At 44.8% G+C, this 27,018-nt stretch overlaps 2 protein-coding genes across 3 annotated transcripts in view; both read left to right on the forward strand.

Moving 5' to 3' along the window:
• Window positions 1–15,454, forward strand: part of LOC115205411 (glutamine--fructose-6-phosphate aminotransferase [isomerizing] 2) — a 32,593-nt gene extending 17,139 nt beyond the window's left edge. Inside the window, exons 7-19 of one of the 2 annotated variants that reach the window (XM_029771372.1) lie at window positions 387–448; window positions 2,780–2,859; window positions 3,864–3,941; window positions 6,552–6,678; window positions 6,767–6,930; window positions 8,383–8,478; window positions 10,269–10,366; window positions 10,470–10,590; window positions 11,404–11,676; window positions 12,005–12,132; window positions 12,368–12,535; window positions 12,761–12,922; window positions 14,585–15,454. In XM_029771372.1, the coding sequence (XP_029627232.1) occupies window positions 387–448; window positions 2,780–2,859; window positions 3,864–3,941; window positions 6,552–6,678; window positions 6,767–6,930; window positions 8,383–8,478; window positions 10,269–10,366; window positions 10,470–10,590; window positions 11,404–11,676; window positions 12,005–12,132; window positions 12,368–12,535; window positions 12,761–12,922; window positions 14,585–14,629 (1,602 nt within the window). In that variant the 3' untranslated portion in view covers window positions 14,630–15,454. The remainder of the gene's footprint in view (window positions 1–386; window positions 449–2,779; window positions 2,860–3,863; window positions 3,942–6,551; window positions 6,679–6,766; window positions 6,931–8,382; window positions 8,479–10,268; window positions 10,367–10,469; window positions 10,591–11,403; window positions 11,677–12,004; window positions 12,133–12,367; window positions 12,536–12,760; window positions 12,923–14,584) is intronic. The other variant, XM_029771373.1, reaches the window with a different exon arrangement.
• Window positions 15,455–25,045: 9,591 nt separating this feature from the next.
• On the forward strand, window positions 25,046–26,647 carry LOC115205026 (peptidyl-prolyl cis-trans isomerase G-like). The gene is made up of 3 exons (XM_029770587.1): window positions 25,046–25,401; window positions 25,626–26,008; window positions 26,452–26,647. Exons 1-3 carry the CDS (start codon window positions 25,222–25,224, stop codon window positions 26,645–26,647), a joined length of 759 nt encoding a protein of 252 aa, XP_029626447.1. The 5' UTR covers window positions 25,046–25,221.
• Window positions 26,648–27,018: the final 371 nt, after the last annotated feature.

A 27,018-nucleotide genomic window follows, 5' to 3' on the forward strand; every position in this document is an offset into this window, starting at 1 on the left:
CCTTTTCCCATCTCCTTCTCCTTCCCCTCCTTCCTTTCCTCTCCCCTCTATCTCCCCCCACTGGTTTTATGCAATAAGGGTCTTATTCCCCTTAGCTTCCCTAAACATCACCATCCTCTCTCTCTCACATCCCAACTACTACCCCCACGAGGGGGAATACAGGTTAAGAAGTCTATCCAAAAAGAGACAGGGAATTTCAATGTTGCTTTTTAAGCTCACTGTTTGTCTGTTCGACTGAAACTGATGTCTACATTTTCCTCCCATGTATTTAGCATTTTTACAATTACTTCTCATCTTCATCCTTCTTCTCCTCTTCATCATCATCATCTTCATCATCATCATCATGAACACTAACATATTCTCTCCTCTTTGTCATCCTGTTTTAGGAGGGGGCCTTCGCCCTGGTGTTCAAAAGCCATTATTTCCCCGGAGAGGCTGTAGCCACCAGGTCAGTGTACATGTCCACTTCCTCACACGTCTCTCTCCGTCTGGTCTTGTCTGTGAGTCCTCCACACACTAGCGTATGGAAACATGATCAACAAAAATAATCAAGACCCATTGGCATTGACTCATCGTCTATTGCCACAATAAAGCAATAAAACCTGATTATATATATAGCCATATATTGGCCTTCAGATTGTGTCTCTGCCTACGTCTATTCCGTCTATTCCATGGGTCACGTTTGTTGACTGGAAGTTGAAACAGTCAGGGTTTACAGGAAAGGGGTGAAAGTGTGAGGTGGATCTTTCTTTGTGTGTGTGTGTGTGTGTGTGTGTGTGTGTGTGTGTGTGTGTGTGTGTGTGTGTGTGTGTGTGTGTGTGTGTGTGTGTGTGTGTGTGTGTCGCGTGGCTGGTAGCCTAGTGGTTGAGAGCGTCCTGTAATTTGTTCTGGATAAGAGTGTCTGCTAAATTACTGAAATGTAAATGTTATTTTGTGTCCCTCATGCATACTTGTGTGTGTGGTACTGTATAGAGAAGCAGTGTGGCTTTGAGATCCAGACAGAGGAGGAGAAGGAGAGGAGTGTGGTCCAGGTTCAGTCACTCCTTGCTGGGCCTCTCTAAAGCTGGCTGCTGGCCTCTTGCCTGGCTCTCCTCTACTCTACGCTCTGTGACTCATTAGGCTCTGCTCTGTTTCCTCTTCCTTCTCAGGGAGAAAACCCTGGCCAGCACCTATTACACTCAATCACTTCTGACGTCTTGATTTCTTCAATTATTTCTCTCTGTTTCCTCGTTGGTAGGCTGAGGGAAAGAGGGTGAGGGCTGTTGACCTATGGTTTATAGTACACAGTAAAGAGGATGATTGGTTGATGTTGTTGCTAGGGTTCAGTTAGTCCACCTGTTGTTGCTCCACCTGGATACAGTGAGTTTCACTGAATACTATATCTCTCTCTCTCTCTCTCTCTCTCTCTCTCTCTACCCTCTCTGTCTCTTTCTCTCATTTTCTCTCTGATAGTTACTTGCTGTTTTTAGCTTAGTCTTGTCTTGAGAGCCAGGGACTGAGCTGACAGTTTATGTCTTGCATTGTTAGGGCTGTCTCCCAGGGTAGAGGGAGAAATGGAGGGATGGAAGGGATTAAGCAGTGATGCTAGCCCCTGCTCCCTCTCTTTTTGGCAGAACTATCAGCCTGAGAATCACTGTCTCTACATCTCTCTCTCTCTCTCTCTCTCTCTCTCTCTGTACCCTGCCATCACACCGGCAACCCTGTACATGTGACTATTAAACCCTGTACCCTGCCATCACACCGGCAACCCTGTACATGTGACTATTAAACACTGTACCCTGCCATCACACCTGCAACCCTGTACATGTGACTATTAAACACTCTGAATCTGAAAAAAACAGCACAGCATACTGCCTTTTAGCCCAACGTCACTCTGGCCAAGTGTACAGCTCCGTGCTCCCTGCTCCCAGCTCCGCGTACAGGGCTGACAGAGAAGAGAAGGATACAGGAAACAGAGGGAAAGAAAAGAGTGTAATTGAGAAACGTTGCTGTTTTCTTTGAGCCTCAGGGGGGAATTACCGCAGCTAGGTGTAAGCTGTCAAACAGGAAAATGCTACATACCTAGGTGTAATTGAGATGTAGATATTTATGATGGAGTGTTAAGTACTTTTATTAGGTGCTTGGTGTACAGTGCACTCTGTCATAGGTCCTACTTGATCTATATACAGGTTAGGTTTGCCACGCCTTCTCTCCTCACCTGTTATGCACACACACACACACACCGGCACACCCGCATCAGCCAATCAGAGAAGCACACATGGAGTACTGGAGACAGAATGCATGGCTGATGAGCTAGAAACATGAGCAGGAACTGACTCAACCACCTGTAGGGGAGAGGGAGGAGGTGAAGGAGCAGGAACCTGCTAGAAAACGAGAGAGACATGGAGGGGAGAGGTGAATTAGGGGACAGACAGGCAGAGAGTAAAAGTAAGAGATAGTATGACGGAGAGAGACACACAGAGGAGAAAAAGGAGAGCGAGAGCGAGGAGTGCTCCAGGTACTTCATTATAGTGTAGTGAACAATGGGAGTCATTCAACAGCAACACTCGGGAGAAAGAGTTCAGCTGAGGTGTGGAGACCAATCCCAGCTCATGTTCCCCTGCTGTGGGAAATGTTACACTCACAAGAAATGTTTTAAGACATTACACTGTGTGCGCGTTTGTGTTCTCTCACACAAGATAGAAATCTAACCATTTCTCCCCTTCTACCCCCTCTGTCTTCTCCCTTTCCCCTTCATCCCCATCCCGCTATCATCCCCCTTTCTCTCTCTCTCCTTCAGGAGAGGAAGTCCTCTTCTCATTGGTGTGCGGAGCAAGTATGAGCTTTCCGCAGAGCACATCCCGATCCAGTACAACAGTGGTGAGCTCTGTTCCTCTCTCCCAAGCCTCTTCTCCAGCTGACGGTCTCACTTCAGTGTACTCCAACCTCTCTGTCTGCCCACTGTCCTCACAGAAACCTGACTGTGTTCGTTAATGCATCTGAACACGTTCTGTTACATAATATTCATGGACAGATCTCTAACTTGAGACACGAGTGCGTAACTGGAACTGACGCATACATCATATAGATGAGGTTATATGTCTGTATCTCAAGTCATGATTCGGGTCAGTAGGAGTACACCCTTGCATAACAAACTAACCAACCTAATCAATCAATTAAGTAACTGTGTCCTAACCCTAACAGTAGCTGTACTTACTGTGAGCAGTATCTGTATCTGTCCTAACCCTAACAGTAGCAGTACTTACTGTGAGCAGTATCTTTATCTGTCCTAACCATAACAGTAGCTGTACTTACTGTGAGCAGTATCTGTATCTGTCCTAACCCTAACAGTAGCAGTACTTACTGTTATGAATATCGATATCTGTCCTAACCATAACAGTAGCAGTACTTACTGTGAGCAGTATCTGTATCTGTCCTAACCCTAACAGTAGCAGTACTTACTGTGAGCAGTATCTGTATCTGTCCTAACCCTAACAGTAGCAGTACTTACTGTGAGCAGTATCTGTATCTGTCCTAACCATAACAGTAGCAGTACTTACTGTGAGCAGTATCTGTATCTGTCCTAACCCTAACAGTAGCTGTACTTACTGTGAGCAGTATCTGTATCTGTCCTAACCCTAACAGTAGCAGTACTTACTGTGAGCAGTATCTGTATCTGTTCTAACCATAACAGTAGCAGTACTTACTGTGAACAGTATCTGTATCTGTCCTAACCCTAACAGTAGCTGTACTTACTGTGAGCAGTATCTGTATCTGTCCTAACCATAACAGTAGCAGTATTTACTGTCTGGTCCAGACTAATGATAACCCTCCTGTGTGTGATAACATGTAATAATCTAAGACTAACCCTGTCCTATCCGTAGCACCGTACTACTCTTTCCTGAGGGACTGTGCAGTCATCCCAGTGTTTACAGAGCGACAGGGGGCTGCTGAGCCCGTAGGTGCGCTAACTACCAAATAAACTCGTGGGTGTTGTGTGTTCTGACCTCTGATTGGATTGAACCGCCTCATAAGAGTTGCATGACTAACAACAATCAGATTCCCTTTAATCAGACACACGTCTCCAATGATTCGACTGTTAAATGATTGTCTACTTGTGCAAAAATTATGCAGAATCACAAAAATGATGGTTATGAGAAATGAGACTCTTGCTTCTTGTGGAAATGCTGCCAATACTGTGTGGAACCTCTATGGGTTATTATGGGTTAACATCATGATCACACTCAGTGGAAAGTACTGTCAGGTTAATTACATAACATTGCAATATGACATTCTGACTCTAAAGCTCCCTTTTTTCTAATGAATAGGGTGCTGAATCCTCATCCAGTAACTATTATCTAGAAACAAGGAGTAGGACAGCCCTCTCCAAATGATAGATTTCAAAGATTTATCTTGACATGCGTGTTATAACAAATCTGCTCCTTACATACTCATTGGCCAGTTAATAACAGTTCTGTTCTCTCTGTGTGTGTCAGTTATCTAGAGAACACCCCATAGATGTGTTGGACTGTCTTCACCCTGCTGTCTGTTAACTTAGCTAAACTCCACTTCAGTAGTGATGTATCCTGCTGGAGTCCAAAGTCTGAGAAAGGGAAAGGAACCAGGAAGAGTAGGAGGATAATGGGTTGCATCTCAATGCTATAAAGTGGCTTCCTCCTCTCCGCTCCTTTCCCTCATCACCTCTCATCTAAAAACACAAGATAGGTGAAAGCAACATAGTGGATGGAAATGTCTTTTCACCTGTCAAGTGCAGATGAAGGAAAGAAACAAGGAGACAAGGAGATGTCACTTATCGCTATTAGGGACTAATACTCCTGTAACTGTGACAAAGGACAAAGGTCACTGTGTGTGAGTCACCTCATAAATACCATGGACAAATCAATACAGATTGCAAATTGAACCTCCATATCCACCTGGTTATTGATTCCAGAATCTTCTGAGGTGAAGAAATGTAAACATATGATTAGCTTGTTTATTGATGGTCAAAGGACCCTTGACTCCTCTCCTCTGTCTGTCAATCACGATCATGAACTCTAATCCCACCTGTCTTGTTTTGGTTTAAATCATTGGGTTGTTGATTAAATCCCTCTCTGTTTGTCATTGTTCACTGTTCACACTCGCAATCTTTAGTTTACAGCACTTTACTTGAACCCTTCACCTTGAAGGCTAAGTATCAAATCGAATCAATGGAAGCTGTTTTTCAGTCTCTCGGTCCCAGCTTTGATACACCTGTACTGACCTCGGCTTCTGGATGATAGCGGGGTGAACAGGCAGTGGCTCGGGTGGTTGTTGTCCTTGATGATCTTTTTGGCCTTCCTGTGACATCGGGTGCTGTAGGTGTCCTGGAGGGCAGGTGGTTTGCCCCAGGTGATGCATTGTGCAGACCTCACTACCCTCTGGAGAGCCTTGCGGTTGTGGGTGGAGCAGTTTGTGAGTGGTTTCGGTGACAAGCCAAATTTCTTCAGCCTCCTGAGGTGGACGAGGCGCTGTTGCGCCTTCTTCACCACGCTGTCTGTGTGGGTGGACCATTTCAGTTTGTCCGTGATGTGTACGCCGAGGAAATTAACATTTTCCACCTTCTCCACTGCTGTCCTGTTGATGTGGATAGGGGGGTGCTCCCTCTGCTGTTTCCTGAAGTCCACGATCATCTCCTTTGTTTTGTTGATGTTGAGTGTGAGGTTATTTTCCTGACACCACACTCCTAGAGCCCTCACCTCCTCCCTGTAGGCTGTCTTGTCATTGTTGGTAATCAAGCCTACCACTGTAGTGTCGTCTGCAAACTTGATGATTGAGTTGGAGGCGTGCATGGCCACGCAGTCATGGGTGAGCAGGGAGTACAGGAGAGGGCTGAGAACGCACCCTTGTGGGACCCCAGTGTTGAGGATCAGCAGGGTGGAGATGTTGTTTCCTACCCTCACCACCTGGGGGGCGGCCGTCAGAAAGTCCAGGACCCAGTTGCACAGGGCGGAGTCGAGACCCAGGGTCTCGAGCTTAATGACGAGCTTGGAGGGTACTATGGTGTTAAATGCTGAGCTGTAGTCAATCAACAGCATTCTTACATAGGTATTGCTCTTGTCCAGATGGGTTAGGGCAGTGTGATTGCGATTGCGTTGTCTGTGGACCTATTAGGGCGGTAGGCAAATTGGAGTGGGTGTAGGGTATCAGGTACGGTGGAGGTGATATGATCTTGAGTAGTCTCTCAAAGCACTTCATGATGACAGAAGTGAGTGCTACAGGGCGATAGTCGTTTAGCTCAGTTACCTTAGCTTTCTTGGGGACAGGAACAATGGTGGCCCTCTTGAAGCATTTGGGCACAGCAGACTGGGATAGGGATTGATTGAATATATCCGTAAACACACCAAACACACCAGTCACCACCATCATAATCATGACATACAGTATAAGCAGTTATAAGCATGTCACAAGCAGTCACTAGTTAATAACAAAATACTTAAAACAGTTTAGGTGAAACGTTCAAGTAAAGCAGGAACTGTTGATTACCCTGACCCAGTCTGAACCATGACCCCTAACCCCTGCCCTCTGTCCTGTAGGTCTGTTGAAGGAGGGGGTCCAGGATAAAAACAGTCACAACCGGCCAGACAAGCCAGACAAATCCACTGCTGTGAATTCAGCTGGAGACGGCAAGGCTGTGGAGTACTACTTTGCCTCTGACGCCAGGTGAGCTGAAAGCCCTAGGTGTATGTGTTTGTGTGTGTGTACAGCATGCATGTGTGCTTGTCTCATGCTCCCACCTGTCCCTGCCCAGTGCCATCATAGAGCACACCAACAAGGTGATCTACCTGGAGGATGATGACATTGCAGCAGTGGTCGGGGGCAAGTTGTCCCTCCATAGGGTGAACAGCCTGGCAGGGGAGGATTCAGTCCGGGCCATCCAGACCCTCCAGATGGAACTACAGGAGATTATGAAAGGTCAGAGGTTAATCATAGGGCTAGTCGCCATGGCAACCTAGGAGTTTACTAGGAGTAGGATATAGTGTCCCAGGCCCTACACAGTAATGTAAGATCTGTTTTGTGCCAGGTTGGGATTTGAGGAGGGTAGGCAAAGCCTCATTCTAGATCTGTGTGCCTAAGGGTAACAAATACCTGGAGTGGTCAATACCAATACACATTCCTATTCACACAGAGGTCATATACCTGGTGTGGTCAATACCAATACACCTTCCTATTCACACAGAGGTCATATACCTGGAGTGGTCAATACCAATACACCTTCCTATTCACACAGAGGTCATATACCTGGAGTGGTCAATACCAATACACCTTCCTATTCACACAGAGGTCATATACCTGGAGTGGTCAATACCAATACACCTTCCTATTCACACAGAGGTCATATACCTGGAGTGGTCAATACCAATACACCTTCCTATTCACACAGAGGTCATATACCTGGAGTGGTCAATACCAATACACCTTCCTATTCACACAGAGGTCATATACCTGGAGTGGTCAATACCAATACACCTTCCTATTCACACAGAGGTCATATACCTGGAGTGGTCAATACCAATACACCTTCCTATTCACACAGAGGTCATATACCTGGAGTGGTCAATACCAATACACCTTCCTATTCACACAGAGGTCATATACCTGGAGTGGTCAATACCAATACACCTTCCTATTCACACAGAGGTCATATACCTGGAGTGGTCAATACCAATACACCTTCCTATTCACACAGAGGTCATATACCTGGAGTGGTCAATACCAATACACCTTCCTATTCACACAGAGGTCATATACCTGGAGTGGTCAATACCAATACACCTTCCTATTCACACAGAGGTCATATACCTGGAGTGGTCAATACCAATACACCTTCCTATTCACACAGAGGTCATATACCTGGAGTGGTCAATACCAATACACCTTCCTATTCACACAGAGGTCATATACCTGGAGTGGTCAATACCAATACACCTTCCTATTCACACAGAGGTCATATACCTGGAGTGGTCAATACCAATACACCTTCCTATTCACACAGAGGTCATATACCTGGAGTGGTCAATACCAATACACCTTCCTATTCACACAGAGGTCATATACCTGGAGTGGTCAATACCAATACACCTTCCTATTCACACAGAGGTCATATACCTGGAGTGGTCAATACCAATACACCTTCCTATTCACACAGAGGTCAAAGATAGGGTCTTGTGTCATACCTGAGAAATGTAGTCTGATTTACAGAGAGACAGGCCCATGGCCAACCATACTTTACTGCAGTCACTAGCTCTAAGAACAGTAGAACAAGATCTCACCCTGCTGGCGTTAGGGAGTACCTACACCAGTGTGCTGTGAGACTGAAACAGTCATCATGCTCCGTGTCCCTCATCTCTCTCTCTTTCTGTGCAGGTAACTTTGAGGCATTTATGCAAAAGGAGATCTTTGAGCAGCCAGAGTCTGTCTTCAACACCATGAGGGGCCGGATCTGTTTTCACACCAACAAAGGTAGCTTACCATTGTGATGTCATATTCTGATTGATGCCACTCCCTGTTGTTCCGGAATGCCGATGGTACTGTGCCGTATCCTCAATCAATATTAGCACAGCAACTCACGGAGGCAGCATAGGTTATTAACAGTTACTACATGGATGTATAGCGTGGATCCTCAGGAAACCCAGACAAAAAAAATACTATGATTTTTGGGGGGGAATTTTCACGAATTGTAATCCATAGAAGGGTCCTTTGGAGGAAGGATTATTTGACATTTGTATTTTAAAGCATAATTGAGTAATAATTCATCAAAGTTAGCATATTTAATACAGGCCTCCTTTAAGACTGCATAGTTTTTCATCTGTAGGTGCCACAAAGAAAACCTGTATGTCATATGAGGCTTTACGACTCTGTAATATGATTCGTATTTTGATTTCCAATGGTTTTATTTTTACACTCATTCATGAATATAGAAAAATATTAAAAAATATATATATATTTTTATTTCACCTTTATTTAACCAGGTAGGCTAGTTGAGAACAAGTTCTCATTTGCAACTGCGACCTGGCCAAGATAAAGCAAAGCAGTTCGACACATACAACAACACGGAGTTACACATGGAATAAACAAAACATACAGTCAATAATACAGTAGAAAAATCTATATACAGCATGTGCAAATGAGGTAGGATAAGAGAGGTAAGGAAATAAATAGGCCATTGTGGCAAGAGTAATTACAATATAGCAATTCAACACTGGAATGGTAGGATGTGCAGAAGATGAATGTGCAAGTTGAGATACTGGGGTGCAAAGGAGCAAGATAAATAAATAAATACAGTATGGGGATGAGGTAGATTGGATGGGCTATTTACAGATGAGCTATGTACAGGTGCAGTGATCTGTGAGCTGCTCTGACAGCTGGTTCTTAAAGCTAGTGAGCGAGATATGAGTCTCCAGCTTCAGAGATTTTTGCAGTTCGTTCCAGTCATTGGCAGCAGAGAACTGGAAGGAAAGGCGGCCAAAGGAAGAATTGTCTTTGGGGGTGACCAGTGAGATATACCTGCTGGGGGCGCGTGCTACCGGTGGGTGCTGCTATGGTGACCAGTGAGCTGAGATAAGGTGGGGCTTTACCTAGCAGAGACTTGTAGATGACCTGGAGCCAGTGGGTTTGGCGACGAGTATGAAGCGAGGGCCAGCCAACGAGATCATACAGGTCGCAGTGGTGGGTAGTATATGGGGCTTTGGTGACAAAACGGATGGCACTGTGATAGACTGCATCCAATTTGTTGAGTAGAGTGCCATATAGAATGACACATTAACACTATAAACCAGCTCAGTGAAACATGAATATTGAAAATATACCAATTTATGATTTGGCAAATTTTTTCACTATATTGTTGAACATAATATACTCTATGGGCATATCAACGTTCCAGAGTGGGATCTCTTCTAGTTTTAAAGTTCTGGCCCATTTTATACAGACAAACATCGTTTTCAATGTAACCAATCACAGCCCCCCTTTCACTTGTATCATGGCACATCCTGCAAATCACCAGCAGAGGGTGACCATTTTGCATCCATTTTCACATTCACTCTGTTGGTAATACTTACAAATTGGACCATAACTCTAAAAGTAGCAGAGATCCCACTCTAGAACTTTGATACTGTATGCTTGTTTCTCTCCTGAACTTACTTTGTGTCGTCAACGTAGTGTGATGTAAAGAGGCTCATAGTTACCCCTCTTACCTCCTTGGACTAAATATGAATGCTGATGGTCTCTCCACTCCGGTCCTGTCTTGTTCTCAGTGATCCTGGGAGGGCTGAAGGACCACCTGAAGGAGATCAAACGCTGCAGACGCCTCATCATGATTGGCTGTGGAACCAGCTTCCACGCTGCCGTAGCTGTAAGTGAACCAACCAGAAGTGTGATTGAGGAAGAGGAGGAGAAAGAAAAGATGATGATGACCATTGTAATCTCTCTCTCTTTCTCTGTTTCTCTCTCTCCAGACCAGACAGATTCTGGAGGAGCTGACAGAGCTTCCTGTCATGGTGGAACTGGCTAGTGACTTCCTGGACCGCAACACACCCGTCTTCAGAGACGATGTCTGCTTCTACATCAGCCAATCAGGTAATTCCTCAGAGTGATTAATCTGCTATACGTTTTTGTATTGCTGGTGTTTCATAAAACTCTCTCTGGTGGAGACTAGATGTTCTAATAGAGAGAACTCTGGTGGAGACCGGATGTTCTAATGGAGAGAACTCTCTCTCTGGTGGAGACTGGATATTCTAATAGAGAGAACTCTCTCTGGTGGAGACTGGATGTTGTAATAGAGAGAACTCTCTGATGGAGACTGGATGTTCTAATAGAGAACTCTCTCTGGTGGAGACTGGATGTTCTAATAGAGATAAATCTCTCTGGTGGAGACTGGATGTTCTAATAGAGAGAACTCTCTCTCTGGTGGAGACTAGATATTATAATAGAGAGAACTCTCTCTGGTGGAGACTGGATGTTCTAATAGAGAGAACTCTCTCTGGTGGAGACTAGATATTCTAATAGAGAGAACTCTCTCTGGTGGAGACTGGATGTTCTAATAGAGAGAACTCTCTCTCTGGTGGAGACTAGATATTCTAATAGAGAGAACTCTCTCTGGTGGAGACTGGATGTTCTAATAGAGAGAACTCTCTCTGGTGGAGACTAGATATTCTAATAGAGAGAACTCTCTCTGGTGAAGACTGGATGTTCTAATAGAGAGAACTCTCTCTCTGGTGGAGACTAGATATTCTAATAGAGAGAACTCTCTCTGGTGGAGACTGGATGTTCTAATAGAGAAAAGGCTGGTATGGATACTGTGGGTAATCTGTTGAGTAAGGGAGAATTCTAGTGTGTTTTGCTGGTATGAATGATGACGTGCCTTGGTTATCTCCCTCTTTCCCCCCTCAGGTGAGACAGCAGACACTCTGATGGCTCTGAGGTACTGTAAGGATAGAGGAGCTCTGACCGTGGGGGTGACCAACACAGTGGGCTCCTCCATCTCCAGAGACACAGACTGCGGGGTGCACATCAATGCCGGTCCAGAGATCGGGGTGGCCAGCACCAAGGCCTACACCAGCCAGTTTGTGGCTCTCATCATGTTTGGTCTGATGATGAGTGAGGACAGGATCTCCCTGCAGCCGAGGAGGCTGGAGATCATCAATGGACTCAAGATTCTCCCAGGTGAGTTCTTATATTAAAGCCATGTAGAATGACACATTAACACTATAAACCATCTCAGTGAAACAAAACTGCATCTATAACCGTCACACACTATAGCCAATAGATTACTGCCAGGTGTTACAAAATGGATGAATGAGAGTGAACCAAACCCTCTCTCCCTCCTCCTTTCTCTCTCCCTCGCCCCCTCTCTCTCTCTCTCTCTCTCTCTTCTCTTTCTCTCCCTCCTCCTTTCTCTTGCCCTGTCTGTCTCTCTCTCTTCTCCCTCTCTCCCTCCTCCTTTCTCTCTCCCTCGCCCTCTCTGTCTCTCTCTCTCTTCTCCCTCTCTCAGACATGATCAAGAATGTTCTGACTCTGGATAATAAGATCAAGTCCATAGCAGATGAGCTATATCAGCAGAAGTCTCTGCTGGTCATGGGACGAGGCTTCAACTACGCCACCTGTCTGGAGGGGGCACTGGTGAGGACAGATCTACAATCAGCTTACCCACCCCAAATCCTGACCCTAAACCATTATAGGAAACTTGCCAAACTGACGTTAAATCAGTTTCTAGGGGCAATGTTTTCCTTTTACTCCTATTTTTCACTCCTTTATATATCGTTAAACATCTCACTCTATATTCACATGCCTGTTCATCTATATGAATTATAGACTATTGATTATGTTATGTCACTGATTGATTCTTCCCAAACAGAAAATCAAGGAAATCACGTACATGCATTCAGAGGGCATCCTGGCTGGGGAGCTGAAGCACGGCCCCCTGGCTCTGATTGACAAGCACATGCCGGTCATCATGATCATCATGAAAGACGCCTGCTACACCAAGTGTCAGAACGCTCTGCAGCAGGTCACAGCCAGATCGGTACGTCACATTCCTCACTCACATCACATATTCAAATGCACGTAGACACAACTAAATACCCACCTCGTATGCACACCCATGACTTAACTGGCTCACGCGCATTACACAGGTAAAAACTAGTAACACACACACAGCCTCACTATCAAAAGCTTTGAATAATGAATTCAAATGAATTGATTGATATACTTCTGTGAACCGCTCTGTCTTTCTCGCCTTCCCGTTCAGGGGCGGCCGATTATCCTGTGTTGCCAGGACGACCAGGAGATGTCTGAAAATGCGTATAAGACCATTGAGCTGCCTCACACGGTGGACTGTCTCCAGGGCATCCTCAGTGTCATCCCTCTGCAGCTCCTGTCCTTCCACCTGGCCGTGCTACGGGGCTACGACGTGAGTCTACCACTACCTGCTCTTTCCTTATGGACTTTAATTACCTAGTATTGAATATGTTTTATTTCAATTTCATTACCAAAAGCATCAAAATCAACGATTACAAGTACACACCTAATCAACTACTCATACACCAGTGGCGGTCGGTGCCGTTTAAGATGAGGGAGGACCATTATTTTTTTATATTACAGCATACTGGATGACTGTCATTCATATTCCAGTCACCCAGCTCAATGTAACATTGATAGGTTTAGGCTGCTACATGATACTCAAATCTTTCCTGTACCCATCATGAGGTTGCTACAACCTAGCCTATCAATGAAAGTTTACAATGTAGGTGCACAGGTCGAGAAAATGTTTAATAATCAAGGTGACAGACATTGACACATTCAATACCGCCTTGAACAATTTTGCCTGCATCTAGCTGATCTAGGGTGTAATCATTAGTCCAACAGAAACGAGAGTTTCTATTGGACAAATTCAGGTATGTTTAACCCCGTTTTGTTCCATATGCTTCCGTTTAAGGAACGTTTTTCAACAGAATCGGTAGAATGAATACACCCTTGATCACATGCAAACACAGTTCACTTTCATAGCAGCCACATACAAACAGCATGATACCTGTGATTGTTGTATAATTCCTTCTCTCATCTACGTGCTCTCCTCCTCTCACCTTTTACATTCGCTTGTGGACTTCAGTGCACAACACATCAGCTGTATGTGACCAGGCGAAAAAACCCTTCCAATCCAAACCTTCATATCATAACCGCAAACCGCTATACACAGCCTACATCATTATTAGCTGTTAGCTAATGTCATAGACAACATAGCTACTAGAACTAAAACGTTAGTAAACCCGCTACAATCATGCAGTACAGTGTACAGTCAACAGCAAGCAGTTTAGCAGATACACTGGCGGGCCCCGGTGGCAATAAATGAATAAAACCAAAAGCTTACCTTGACTTGGAAGAAATGCAATGTTGGATAGCCATAGCCAGCTAGCTAACATATGTTTGAGTATACTAAACTAGCTTGCTGCATTTGGTAGCTAAGTGAAAGTGAAAAAAAATATGAAATATACCTAGCTCTCGCTTCACCTTCATTTTTTTTTTCAATTGTTCAAAACTGTTCAACTATTGTCTTTCCCTCTCTTTGAGTGAACTACTGACAACATGTTATGCACTGCAGTGCTAGCTAGCTGTAGCTTATGTTTTCAGTAGTAGATTCATTCTCTGATCCTTTGATTGGGTGGACAACATGTCAGTTCATGCAAGAGCTCTGATAGGTTGGAGGACGTCCTCCAGAAGTTGTCATAATTACTGTATAAGTCTATGGAAGGGGGTGAGAACCATGAGCCTCCTAGGTTTTGTATTGAAGTCAATGTACCCAGAGGAGGCCGGAAACTACTGTAGATGTCCTCTGGCTACACCATGGTGTTACCCTACAGAGTGCTGTTGAGGCTACTGTAGACCTTCATTGCAAAAGTTGTGAATATATTTAGTATAGTTTTATCTCAAAATCAACTTTTTTTGAATGTTTCACTATTTTTATTTTTCTGAGGAGCCTCCACTGCCATATGCCTATGCTGTATGTGTATGTAGTCTTGTCTCCTTTACTCATCAGTATTGATCTGATTTAATGGCTGTCTCTCTCTGGTTGCAGGTGGACTGTCCCAGGAACCTGGCCAAGTCTGTCACTGTGGAGTGATAAAAGACAGACAGACAGGAGGCAGTAGAGACCATAACACTGCTTTGCCTCTGCTCAAAAGAGAGACTGAGTGGAGGCTTACACATCAAAGTGCAATTGTGTGTGTGTGTGTGTGTGTGTGTGTGTGTGTGTGTGTGTGTGTGTGTGTGTGTGTGTGTGTGTAAATCTCACGAGTGTTTGACCATCTGTCCAATCAGCAGCATTATCACCAATAATGTTTCCAAAGCAAGAGACTATACACTACTGTATGCACTGTGCCTTGTACCCAATTGGTGCCTTGTCCACAAACAGTTGAGCCAAAAACACCAAATGTAGGAATAATGCATTAACTTGGTAGATTGAAGTGCTTATAACTGTGCAATATGTGAAAAAGTGCATTGTGAATGTTTATGATAATATTCTCTTCATGTGTATTGGGCTCTCTGTCCTGTGGCAGTCTATTATCTTCACTTTGTATCTTGGGAAGTGTAGTCTATTCCATAGCATTCCTTTATACAGAATAGCCTATAGAGCCCCACAGTGGAAGAGTCATAATATCCATAAAACATAGTGGTCAAACAGGGAAATGGTTCCAATCGTTTTTCCACCATTCATGTTTCCCATTGGGGATTTTAGAAAGACTTAAAATAAGAGCTGTGTTTCATGTAGGCTTACCCTGGTGTGATGTTTTAACAATCATGTAAATCTCGCTCAGACAAGGTGACTTTTATCAATATATTCGGCTCTATTTACTCTCAGATTCGAAAAATGCTAATTAGGATTAAAGTATACTACAAATCCCTGCAAGCTCCTGCATGTCATCTCAACTAATAGGTATTATATCAATAAAAAAATTAATTGCACAAGACAGTTCACAGAATTGTCAATTTAAAGAAATGTTGCCAATTTATTCATTACTAAATTTAGCTAACATTAGAGAGTTAATCCAGAGATTCTTAACTTTGCTTTGATTCGGCAGTCTCGTCCAGATCATCATGGTATTTGTAGTTTGTTTTTATAGCCACATTAGCAGCTAATTAGCATTTCATTTGGGGGGGTAAATACAGGCCAATATATTAATAAAAGTCTCCTTGTCCTCGAGAGATTTACATGGTTATCAAAATGTAACGCCAGCGGAAGCCTACACAAAACACAGCCCTTATTTATTTTAAGTATATTTTTATTTATTTTAAGTGTTTCTAAATGAATGGTGGAAAAACGATTGGAACTATTTTTTTGTTTGACCGCTAGGTTTTATGGGTATTATGACTCATACTGTGGTACTCCATAGCTAGCACATTGTAAGGAACTTTTCCAGAAAGCGCTATTGATGTACACTGCTTTGATGTACTGTACACAGCCTCTATTCATTGTGCCTTATAGTCTATTTTAATCCTTCTGAGTGAATCTTTTACTCATGAGGGGATTACTCTTAATCTACACTCCAATCTGTTGAAAAGGGCTGGATGATACTGCTACAGTTTAGTCTCTCAAGACACCATAATAATTCTACTTTATTTAATTCACTATCCTTTCATGAATCCTTATTCTGTGTCGAGTCGTTGTGTGGCGCTCATCATCATCATCATCACAATCTTATTCTATTTTCTGTCATGCAGCATTGTGAGGGACATCTGTCACATTCTCTGAAGATTGTCTGCACTTCATTGTCTTATTTATCCCATGTATGATGGCCACTTTCTTTTATATTGTATTTCATCTCCCATAATGCCAGTGTTGACATAACTATTGTTTTCATGACGCACTACCTTGACATCTCATTGGAAGAGTGATATGCAGAAGAAAAGGAGCAATATATAATATGAATTGTAGTTTTGGCCATTTCACTACGTGTACTGTATAGGGTAAAACATGTTAGATGTACTGTATAGGGTAAAACATGTTAGATGTACTGTATAGGGTAAAACATGTTAGATGTACTGCAGTCGGTGTATTTATCAGGTTATTTTATGATGATTAAAGAAAGTGATGCTGATTTATCGCTTTAACTATGATTGTATTTTATACCGTAGGTTTTATAGCAACCTGATATTCTATTAATTAATGAATGAATGAATAAAGGAAACTTTAGGTGAAAATGGAAAGTGTGCTTACCTTTACCTTTTACTGCGCCTCTATGACTCATTTCAAACAGACAAAATACAAGTTTATATGACCCCTTTCAAACAGCCCCTTGTTGACCACTTATTTGCAGGAATACCCCTTTTATACATACAGTATCAGTGGGTAACTGGCAAATGGGGAGAGGTGGTGGGTGTTGTTAAACCATGGGGGCTGTTTGCAGTTAAAATTAGGGAGGTGTTAAAACAATGGAAGTGTTCATGAATTTATCTGCTAGAAAATAGAGAACCGTTCACACAGACCCAATACCTGTATTATGGTTAAAGGCTAGGTCTTTAGGTGGGTTTTATTTGTCCATGTTTTTGACCCCCTTGCCCTTTCAGATATACCAACAGATGGTATAAAGAAGCAGGCTGGTATATTAGTGGGATTTTGATCTGTGTATGAAAGGGATAATACAGTGGGCGTTGGGCCACCATGAGCTACCAGAACAGCTTCAATGCACCTTGGCATGGATTCTACCAGTGTCTGGAACTCTATTGGAGGGATCATTCTTCTATGAGAAATTCCATCATTTGGTGTTTTGTTGATGGTTGTGGAAAACGCTGTCTCAGGTGCCGCTCCAGAATCTTCCATAGGTGTTCAATTTGGTTGAGATCTGGTGACTGAGACACACACACACCCTTTAAACCGCCTATGCTCCTTTGAGACCCCTGTTTCAAAGTCACTGAGATCTTTTGGTAGCCATAATAATGCTTATTTAACTCAGTGTGGAAGCACCTGCTTTCAATATACTTAGTGTCCCTCATTTACTAAGTTTTCCCCTAATATGTTCACAGAATACTGGTGCTTGCTGTTATAGTTACATTTCAGACGTGATATGAAATTGAAACAATGTTTCTTTTGACAATACAAGAGTTTGTCACAAACTTTCAGGATCTCGTGATTACGTCATTCACTTTGTACCAAGACTACCCTCCACCCCATATAATTAGGAATTTCAATACTTAGAATAGTCATGTAAATAGATCTCTACGCTCCTCCCCTCCCCCGCCTCAGTTGTCACTAATTACCACAGCCACAAAGTCTAAATAGGTATCCTAAACATTTATATTTTTTGCTTTTGCTTTTTGGTATTGTTTTAAGGTTAGGGTTATGGTTAGGTTTAAAATCAGATTTTAAAGAGATTATTTTTAGAAATAGGCGGGTTTAGCCATATGTATGGGGTGGCAGGTAGCCTAGTGGTTAGAGCGTTGGACTAGTAACCGAAAGGTTGCAAGATCGAATCCCTGAGCTGACAAGGTACAAATCTGTTGTTCTGCCCCTGAACAAGGCTGTTAACCCACTGTTCCTAGGTCATTGAAAATAAGAATTAGTTCTAAACTGTCTTGCCTAGTTAAATAAAGGGATTGAGTTTTCACTTTTTATTGTGTCAGTTAGGAAAACTGTTCTCCTTAACTTTTCTTTATTCTGATAGGAGCTGTTTCCTTGCCTTTTCCATGCCTAGGAGAAGCGAAGGGAGAAGGTAGGTGTTGTATGATTCTGCCCGCAGTCCGTCCATCCACTTTCCATTCCTACTACCACGTACCGCATTGCCGGCGAGAAGTGAATGAAAGAGCCCAGCTCCAGGTCTTGGCAAATGATAAGTGGTACGTGAGGTTGAACAGAAACGTGATCAGCAGGTAGGGTAAGGTATAGCAGATTACCAATGGTATGCGGTGTCATAAACCGGGTGGCTAGGAAGTGGTGGGTGAGTACTTCATCATTCAAACTGTCTGTGTGTGCCTATTTAATCTGTATAAACTTGAAATTGAATGGAACTAAATAGCAGCACGGAGAGAGAGAGAGTGGAGAGAGAGAGAGAGAGAGAGAATTTAATTGAATTGAGAAAGAGAGAGCACTATTCATTCATCTGAGTCATCGGCAGTTCTCACTGTGGACCTATGCCTCATCGTCACATTCTCTAGGGTCGTGTGTGTGTGTGCGTATGTGTCACGTGTGTGTACCAACAGCTGCTGTGTTTTTACATGCAATCGTGGTTGCATAACATGTGTATGTATGTGTAGTCTCTGTGTGTCTGAACTTGTTTCCACAAATTGCTATTTTGACCAATCTCATCAGATATTATCACAATAGATCTTTTTCAGAGCTGATCTGATTGGTCAAAAGACCAAATAGTGAAAAAAAAAGATCCGAATTTGGCTGTCTGTGTAAACTCAGCCTTTGCGTCATTGTCTATGAGTGTTGTCGTAATGCTGTCTTAGTGCATGTTTTAAAGTGCTATAACTCCTATGCCTTCCCTTTTCCTGGCTCTGGCAATGGGAGTGACTGAAAGGCTGTAATGCAGCCTATTCCAGTTAACATCTGCGTATTTGTCATGGTACACTGCTAACCCCAGTGTGGGAATCTGCTATTACGCACGCACGCACGCACGCACGCACGCACGCACGCACGCACGCACACACACACACACACACACACACACACACACACACACACACACACACACACACACACACACACACACACACACACACACACACACACACACACACACACACACACACACAGGCAAACATGGATCTCAATCAACAGAGATGAACTGTTGTGTCAGTGTTTGTGTGTACATTTATGTTGCATGTGTGTGTCAGGGTGCATGTGCTTGCCGGAGGCAGCAGGGGAGCCAAATCAAATCAAACTTTATTTGTCACATGCGCCGAATACAACAAGTATAGACTTTACCATGAAATGCTTACTTACAAGCCATTAACTTACAAGCCATTAACCAACAGTGCAGTTCAAGAAGAGTTAAGAAAATATTTTGGCTGAAGTCATGACACCCTCATCCAGCTGGTTCTGGGTTTCAAAGACCTCTCTGATGAGAGTAGGCTACCCGTCCTGTTGGGGGAGGACGCAGAGAGCTGTGGGTTGACAGCGCACTACATTGCTGCCTGCCATAAGATGAGGGACAGTGTCTGACAGACCAATCAACCTGCACATGTACTCTACTGTATGCTTATTGTTATTGTTGAATGTATGGTTATGTTGACCCTTGGTTATTGTTGTTACTGTTGTCCTGTTGACAATTTTGATTATCATTTTTATTTTTATATTGTAAATATCCAAAATAAGCTTTGGCAATATGTACATTCTTACGTCATGCCAATAAAGCAAATTGAATTGAATTGAATTGAGAGAGAGAGAGAGAGAGAGAGAGAGAGAGAGAGAGAGAGAGTACACTGTGGCAGAATACCTGACCACTGTGAGTGACCCAAAATTAAGGAAATCTTTGACTATGTACAGACTCAATGAGCATAGCCTTGCTATTGAGAAAGGCCGCCGAAAGCAGACCTGGCTCTCAAGAGAAGGCAGGCTATGTGCACACTGCCCACAAAATGAGGTGGAAACTGAGCTGCACTTCCTAACCTCCTGCCAAATGTATGCCCATATTAGAGACACATATTTCCCTCAGATTACACAGACCGACAAAGAATTCCAAAACAAATACAATTTTGATAAACTCCCATATCTATTGGGTGAAATACCACAGTGTGCCATCACAACAGAAAGATTTGTGACCTGTTGCCACAAGAAAAGGGCAACCAGTGCAGAACAAACACCTTTGTAAATACAACCTATATTTATGTTTATATATTTTCCCTTTTGTACTTTAACTATTTGTACATCACTACAACACTGCATATAGACCTAATGACATTTGAAATTGCTTTATTTCTTTGGAACTTTTGTGAGTGTAATGTTGACTGTAATTGTTAAAAAATTTGTTTCACTTTTATTTATTATCTATTTCACTTGCTTTGGCAATGTGAACATATATTTCCCCATGCCAATAAAGCCCTTAAATTGAATTGAGAGAGCACACACACACACAGAGAGAATGAGAGAGCATGAGAGAGAGAGAGCACACGCACAGAGCACACATTCTCTGACTCTGACTGTTATTATGCTGACAATAACAGAACTTGGCTTGATGGATGGAATGATGCAGATTTGAGTGAGACATCCATTTTGAATTATATTAGGACCAGTACTAACACATCGATCTCTGTGTCTTCCAGACTGGTTCCGGCCCCTGATTCAGCAACAGTATGAGTGAGGGTGAGGGTGAGGGCCAGTTCTACAGTGTACAGGTGGATGACTGTAGGAACATGATTCATGTTTAAAACCTCTTAGGGATAGGGGGCAGTATTTTCACGGCCGGATGAAAAACGTACCCAAATTAAACTGGTTCCTACTCTGGCCCAGAAACTAGAATATGCATATTATTAGTAGATTTGGATAGAAAACACTCTGAAGTTTCTAAAACTGTTTGAATGGTGTCTGTGAGTATAACAGAACTCATAAACTCAAGTTATTTCAGCCTTCTCCTGTTACTGGGCAGATAATAGTAGCTCAGTCAATCAGTGGACTGCCTATGGACAAAGGGTTTGGGTATGCGCGGTCCTGCGAGCGCGCCGGAATGAATACGCTATTGTCCAGTTGGAATATTATCGCAATTTTACGTTAAAAATACCCTAAAGATTGATTGCAAACAACGTTTGACATGTTTCTACGAACGGTAATGGAACTTTTTGACTTTTCGTCTCTGGTACCGCGCTCGCGCATTATGCCTTTGGATAGTGACCTGAACGCATGAGGAGGTATTTGGACATAAATATGGATTATTTAGAACAAAAACAACATTTCTTGTGGAAGTAGCAGTCCTTGGAGTGCATTCTGACGAAGATCAGCAAAGGTAAGAGAATATTTATAATACTAATTCTGAGTTTAGGTGACCCCAGAACTTGGCGGGTGTCTGTATAGCTTGCTTTGATGGCGAGCTATGCACTCAGAATATTGAAAAATGTGCTTTCGCCGAAAAGCTATTTTAAAATCTGACACAGCGGTTGCATAAAGGAGTACTGTATCTATAATTCTAATAATTGTTATGTATTTTGTCAACGTTTATGATGAGTATATGTAAATTGATGTGGTCATTCACCGTGAGTTTTAGTGGGAATACATTTTCTGAACATCACACGCCAATGTAAAATGCTGTTTTTGGATATAAATATGAACTTTATTGAACAAAACATACATGTATTGTGTAACATGACGTCCAAGGAGTGTCATCTGATGAAGATCGTCAAAGGTTAGCGCTTCATTTAGCTGTGTTTTGGGTTTTAGTGACATATCTCCTTGCTTGGAAAATGGCTGTGTGGTTATTTTTGTCTATGTACTCTCCTAACATAATCTAATGTTTTGCTTTCGCTGTAAAGCCTTTTTGAAATCGAACAATGTGGTTACATTAAGGAGAAGTGTATCTTTAAAATGGTGTAAGTTTGAGAAATTGAAATGATTAGAATTTTGTTGTTTTGAATTTCGCGCCATGCTATTTTGTCAAACGATCCCGTTAACGGGATCCTGTCTCGAAGGGGTCACTAAGAGGTTTTAATGAGGATCACCACTCATAGCTCTTCACTAAATTGTTTTTCTTCTTTTCTCTATCTTGTGTCTCATCCACTCCTTTATGTCTCTCTCTCTCTCTCTCTCTCTCTCTCTCTCTCTCTCTCTCTCTCTCTCTCTCTCTCTCTCTCTCTCTCTCTCTCTCTCATACCCTCTCTCTTTCCCTCCCTTCCCTCTTTCCAGCTCTGCTCTAGACTCAGTGTTAGGTATTCCATTGGTGCTAAAGAATCTGTGTCGGCCCTTCCAGAACCAAACGCATGCCAAGCGGGACTACAGGGAACTGGTGCTGCTCAAATGTGTCAACCACAAAAACGTACGCTCTCCCCATTAAAAATAAATGTTTGAATGCTCTGTCTACTGAGCTGATGGGTAACATTTTGATATTATAACCTTTAATTACAGTTCAAATGAAGAGTTGTTGGTCGATCTGTCTTCAGATTATCAGGCTGGTCAATGTGTTCACGCCTTAGAAGTCACTGGAGGAGTTTCAGGACCTGGACCTAGTGTACTCAGGCCAGTGATCTTGTGCTTCTATCCACATAGTTCCTAGTGTTTTACTCTAGTTTGATAGAGTTCTCTTTTACTCCACCTGTGTTCCTATTCCATTTATAGTACTGACAAGGGCCCTTTGGTCTACGTATTTCTTTCTGATCCACTCTTCTCCCCTCCTCTCTCCTCCTCCTCTCTCCACTGCTCCCCTCCTCTCTCCTCCTCTTTACTTCTCCTCCCTCCTCTCTCCTCCTCTCTACTCCTCCTCCCTCCTCTCTCCTCCTCTCTACTCCTCTCTACTCCTCTCTCGTCCTCTCTCCTCCTCCACTCCTCTCCTCCCTCCTCCTCTCTCCTCCTCTCTCCTCCTCCACTCCTCTCCTCTCTCCTCCCTCTTCCTGTCTCCTCCTCTCTACTCACACACACACTCTCAACACTAAAACACACACACATACTCTAACCACTAAAACTCACACACACTCTAAACACTAAAACACACACTCTAACCCCTAAAACACACACTCTAACCACTGAAACACTTTGATAGGAGAATGTTTAAGTAGTAGTGTTACATAGTGAATGGTATGCCATGTATATTTGCTGTGTGTATGATTAACCTATAGCTAAACCTATCTTCCTGTGTAGGAGGTGAAGGCTAATTGTTCCACTGCATCAAAAGTTTCCCATTGACCTTTTCAGAGAAAATACCTCTTTAAATAATCATAGGGTTGAAAGTGGGAGGAGTTGAAGACCATTTGTTAGAAGCACACAGTCCAACGCAAACACTACCCACCCACTGACCTCATCACATCCTACTGTACCGGCTACACACACGCACGCACGCACACACACACACACACACACACAGGTGTGTAAACTGATAAGCAGTGCTCCTTAGCATGGGAGAGGAGCCTGGAAGGTTGTTAGTTAGCCTGTCCTTCCCATCCCATCCCAACCTGTCCCCTCCTAATCCTGCATTTTAACCATTTCATAACTCAAAGAATTCAGAATTATTTTATTCATCTTTGACCACTGTGCCATCTGTCTGTCTGTGATTTTGACGATCCGTGTTATGTGATTCATTCTGTTTCACAAATAAGACATCCACCCGTATGTTCGACCACCGTATGTTCATGTTTGTTTGTTTTTGTTTTCTTCCTGTTCACAGTGGACATCTGGTCAGTGGGGTGCATCGTGGGAGAAATGGTGAAGGACAGCGTTGGCTTCCAGGGCACGGAACGTATCCTTCATCCACCATCCGTACCATGAGTCATCTCTCTCCCGGTTGCTCTTCCTCTCACCCCTTCTTACTTGTTTCTTTCATTGTCTCTATATCTATACTTTGACATAGTGTTAGATTAGATCCACGTGGATGTCTGGGCTTCATGTGCGTTTCCTTAACAGTTCAGATGTGTGTCAGACGTCTACACTGATTGTGTACAAATAGTTCAGATGACTCACTGATGATTATCATTTATATTGACTGTTTCACCTTTTCTAAGGGTTTGGCATCCTTTCTCCCCTCTCTCTGCCAGACTCTTTTCTTCAAAGTTTTGTAGTTAAGGTATCTGAGTATCAGGGTTGTGTGGATTAAATAAAAAATGTAATCTGTTACTAATTAGTTACATGACAAATTAAGTAATCGGTAACGTAATCCTTTGGATTACTCGAAATGAGTAACATAATCTAATTACTTTTGGATTACTTTCCCTTCTAACCCCGATATCTTTTAAAATGTTTAAAAATGGTAATCTACTATTTAAAAGAAAAATTGTAACTTGAGTATTTTCAAATTGGGGACTAGTGTTCTATCTATTAATTGTTAAAGCATAGTCACAGGCCTCCATGCAAAACATTTCAGTTAGTGGCACCAGCCCATGATTTGGTTGCATCACAATTTACATTACATTTTAGTCATTTAGCAGACGCTCTTATCCAGAGCGACTTACAGTAGTGATTGCATACATTTCATTTAATTACATGCATTTTTTTTTTTTTTTTTTTGTACTGGCCCCCCGTGGGAATCGAACCCACAACCCTGGCATTGCAAACACAATGCTCTACCAACTGAGCCACAGGAATTTCTTAATGAAGTGTTTCAATAACCCTCCCGTTGTCCCGGCCGGGTCGGAGCGACCCGCCGGCTCGGCCACGCGTTAGGAGCCGTTCCCCCGCGTCCGGGCCGGGTCAGAGAGACCCCCCCCCTCCCCCTGGCTGGGCCACGCGTCAGCCCTCCCGTTGTCCAGGCCGGGGTCAGAGAGACCCCGGGGGAAGCGTCAGCAACGCGTATGTTATATCCCCCCCCCCCCCCCCCCTCTGCAGTTGTCAGGGCCGGGTCAGAGAGACCCCCGGGCCGGGCGCGCGTCAGCAACGCGTCGGCCACGGGTTAGGAGCCGTTCCACCCCGAGTCCAGGCCGGGTCAGAGAGACCCCGGGGGAAGCGTCAGCAACGCGTATGTCATATCCCCCCTCTGCAGTCGTCCAGGCCGGGTCAGAGAGACCCCCGGCTCGGCCACGCGTCGGCCCTCCCGTTGTCCAGGCCGGGTCAGAGAGACCCCTGGGGAAGCGTCAGCAACGCGTATGTCGTATCCCCCTCTGCAGTTGTCAGGGCCGGGTCAGAGAGACCCCGGGGGAAGCGTCAGCAACGCGTATGTCATATCCCCCCTCTGCAGTTGTCAGGGCCGGGTCAGAGAGACCCCCGGCTCGGGCGCGCGTCAGCAACGCGTATGTCGTAACCCCCTCTGCAGTTGTCAGGGCCGGGTCAGAGAGACCCCTGGGGAAGCGTCAGCAACGCGTATGTCGTAAACCCCTCTGCAGTTGTCAGGGCCGGGTCAGAGAGACCCCCCCGGCTCGGCCGCGCGTCAGCAACGCGTATGTCGTATCCCCCCCTGCAGTTGTCAGGGCCGGGTCAGAGCGACCCCCCCGGCTCGGCCGCGCGTCAGCAATGCGTATGTCGTATCCCCCTCTGCAGTTGTCAGGGCCGGGTCAGAGCGACCCCCCCGGCTCGGGCGCGCGTCAGCCTGCAGTCGGCCGGCCGTAGAGAGGCTACTAATATTGTCAGGAAGAAGAAGAAGAAGAAGAAGAAGAAGAAGAAGAAGAAGAAGAAGAAGAAGAGGAAGAAGAAGAAAAAGAAAAAGAAGACGATGAGGACGATGGCGAGGAATACGACCCCGCCGAACGCGAGGCCGCAGCCGGCGCCTCGCCGCGGTCCCGATTTCAGCGCGGCTCAGGTCCTGGAACAGATAGCCTCCAGCGTCGACCGAGAAGACGAAGAAGACTTTTGCGATTCCGAAGAGGAGGACGTTTCGGAAGACGAAGACGGCGAGGAATACGACCCCGAACGTGACGCGGACGACTCGGCCTTGCGGTCGCGCTCTTCTTCTTCTTCGGAGGAGGAGGAGGAGGAGGAGGAGCGAGAGGGAGAGCGAGAGGGAGAGCGAGAGGGAGAGCGAGACACGGCCGCCGCCCGAGAGCGAGACAGAGAGCCAGAGCCAGAGGACCCGGCGGCGGCGGCGGCCGTCCGAGGCCGAAGGGAGACGTTGCTGTCAAAAAACGGCAAAATCAAATGGTCCTCCGCGGCCTATCGCGGCCCGGACCTGCCCCGCGCCGTCCGCCACCCCTGCCCCGGCGGTGACGCCCGCCCTACGGCCTACGCGGCGTCGCGCGCGCTCGACATCGAGTCCACCTTCCGGCTGTTTGTCACGCCGGCGATAGAAAGGGATCGTCGTGGACATGACCAATCTGCAGGGGGTGAGAAAATACGCGACGGCTGGCGACCCATGGACTCGGTCGACCTGCGCGCCTACCTAGGGCTGCTATCCTAGCGGGCGTCTACAGGTCCCGGGGCGAGGGCCGCGGCCAGCCTGTGGGACGCGGAGAGCGGCAGGACCGTGTTCCGAGCCACCATGCCGCTCAAGGTCTTTCACAAGTACTCGAGGCTGCTGCGATTCGACGACCGCCGGACGAGACCCGCGAGACTCCGCCGCCGACAGACTGGCGGCCATAAGAGAGGTCTGGGACCTGTGGCAGGAGCGGCTGCCGGCCCTCTACAACCCGGGGTCCCGACTTGACGGTGGACGAACAACTGGTCCCGTTCAGAGGTACCAGCGCGCGTGCGTGCGTGCGTGTGTGTGTGTGGGGGTGTGCGTCTGTGCGTATCTGCTGTGAGTATCTGTGCGTATCTGTACGTACGTGTCCTATAGAGAGGTAGCGTCGGCGTGTAACGTAAACGCCGCGCGCCCCCACCAATGATGAGCCAGCGGTAGTATAGAGGGGTAGCGGCATCAGGAGCAGTAGCGTCATCGGCAGCAGTAGCATCGGCAGCATCGGCAGTAGCGTCGGCAGCAGCAGCAGCAGCACGACGCTGCTAATCTCCTT

The sequence above is a fragment of the Salmo trutta genome, chromosome 13 (assembly GCF_901001165.1).
Source record: "Salmo trutta chromosome 13, fSalTru1.1, whole genome shotgun sequence".
Taxonomy (NCBI): Eukaryota; Metazoa; Chordata; class Actinopteri; order Salmoniformes; family Salmonidae; genus Salmo; species Salmo trutta.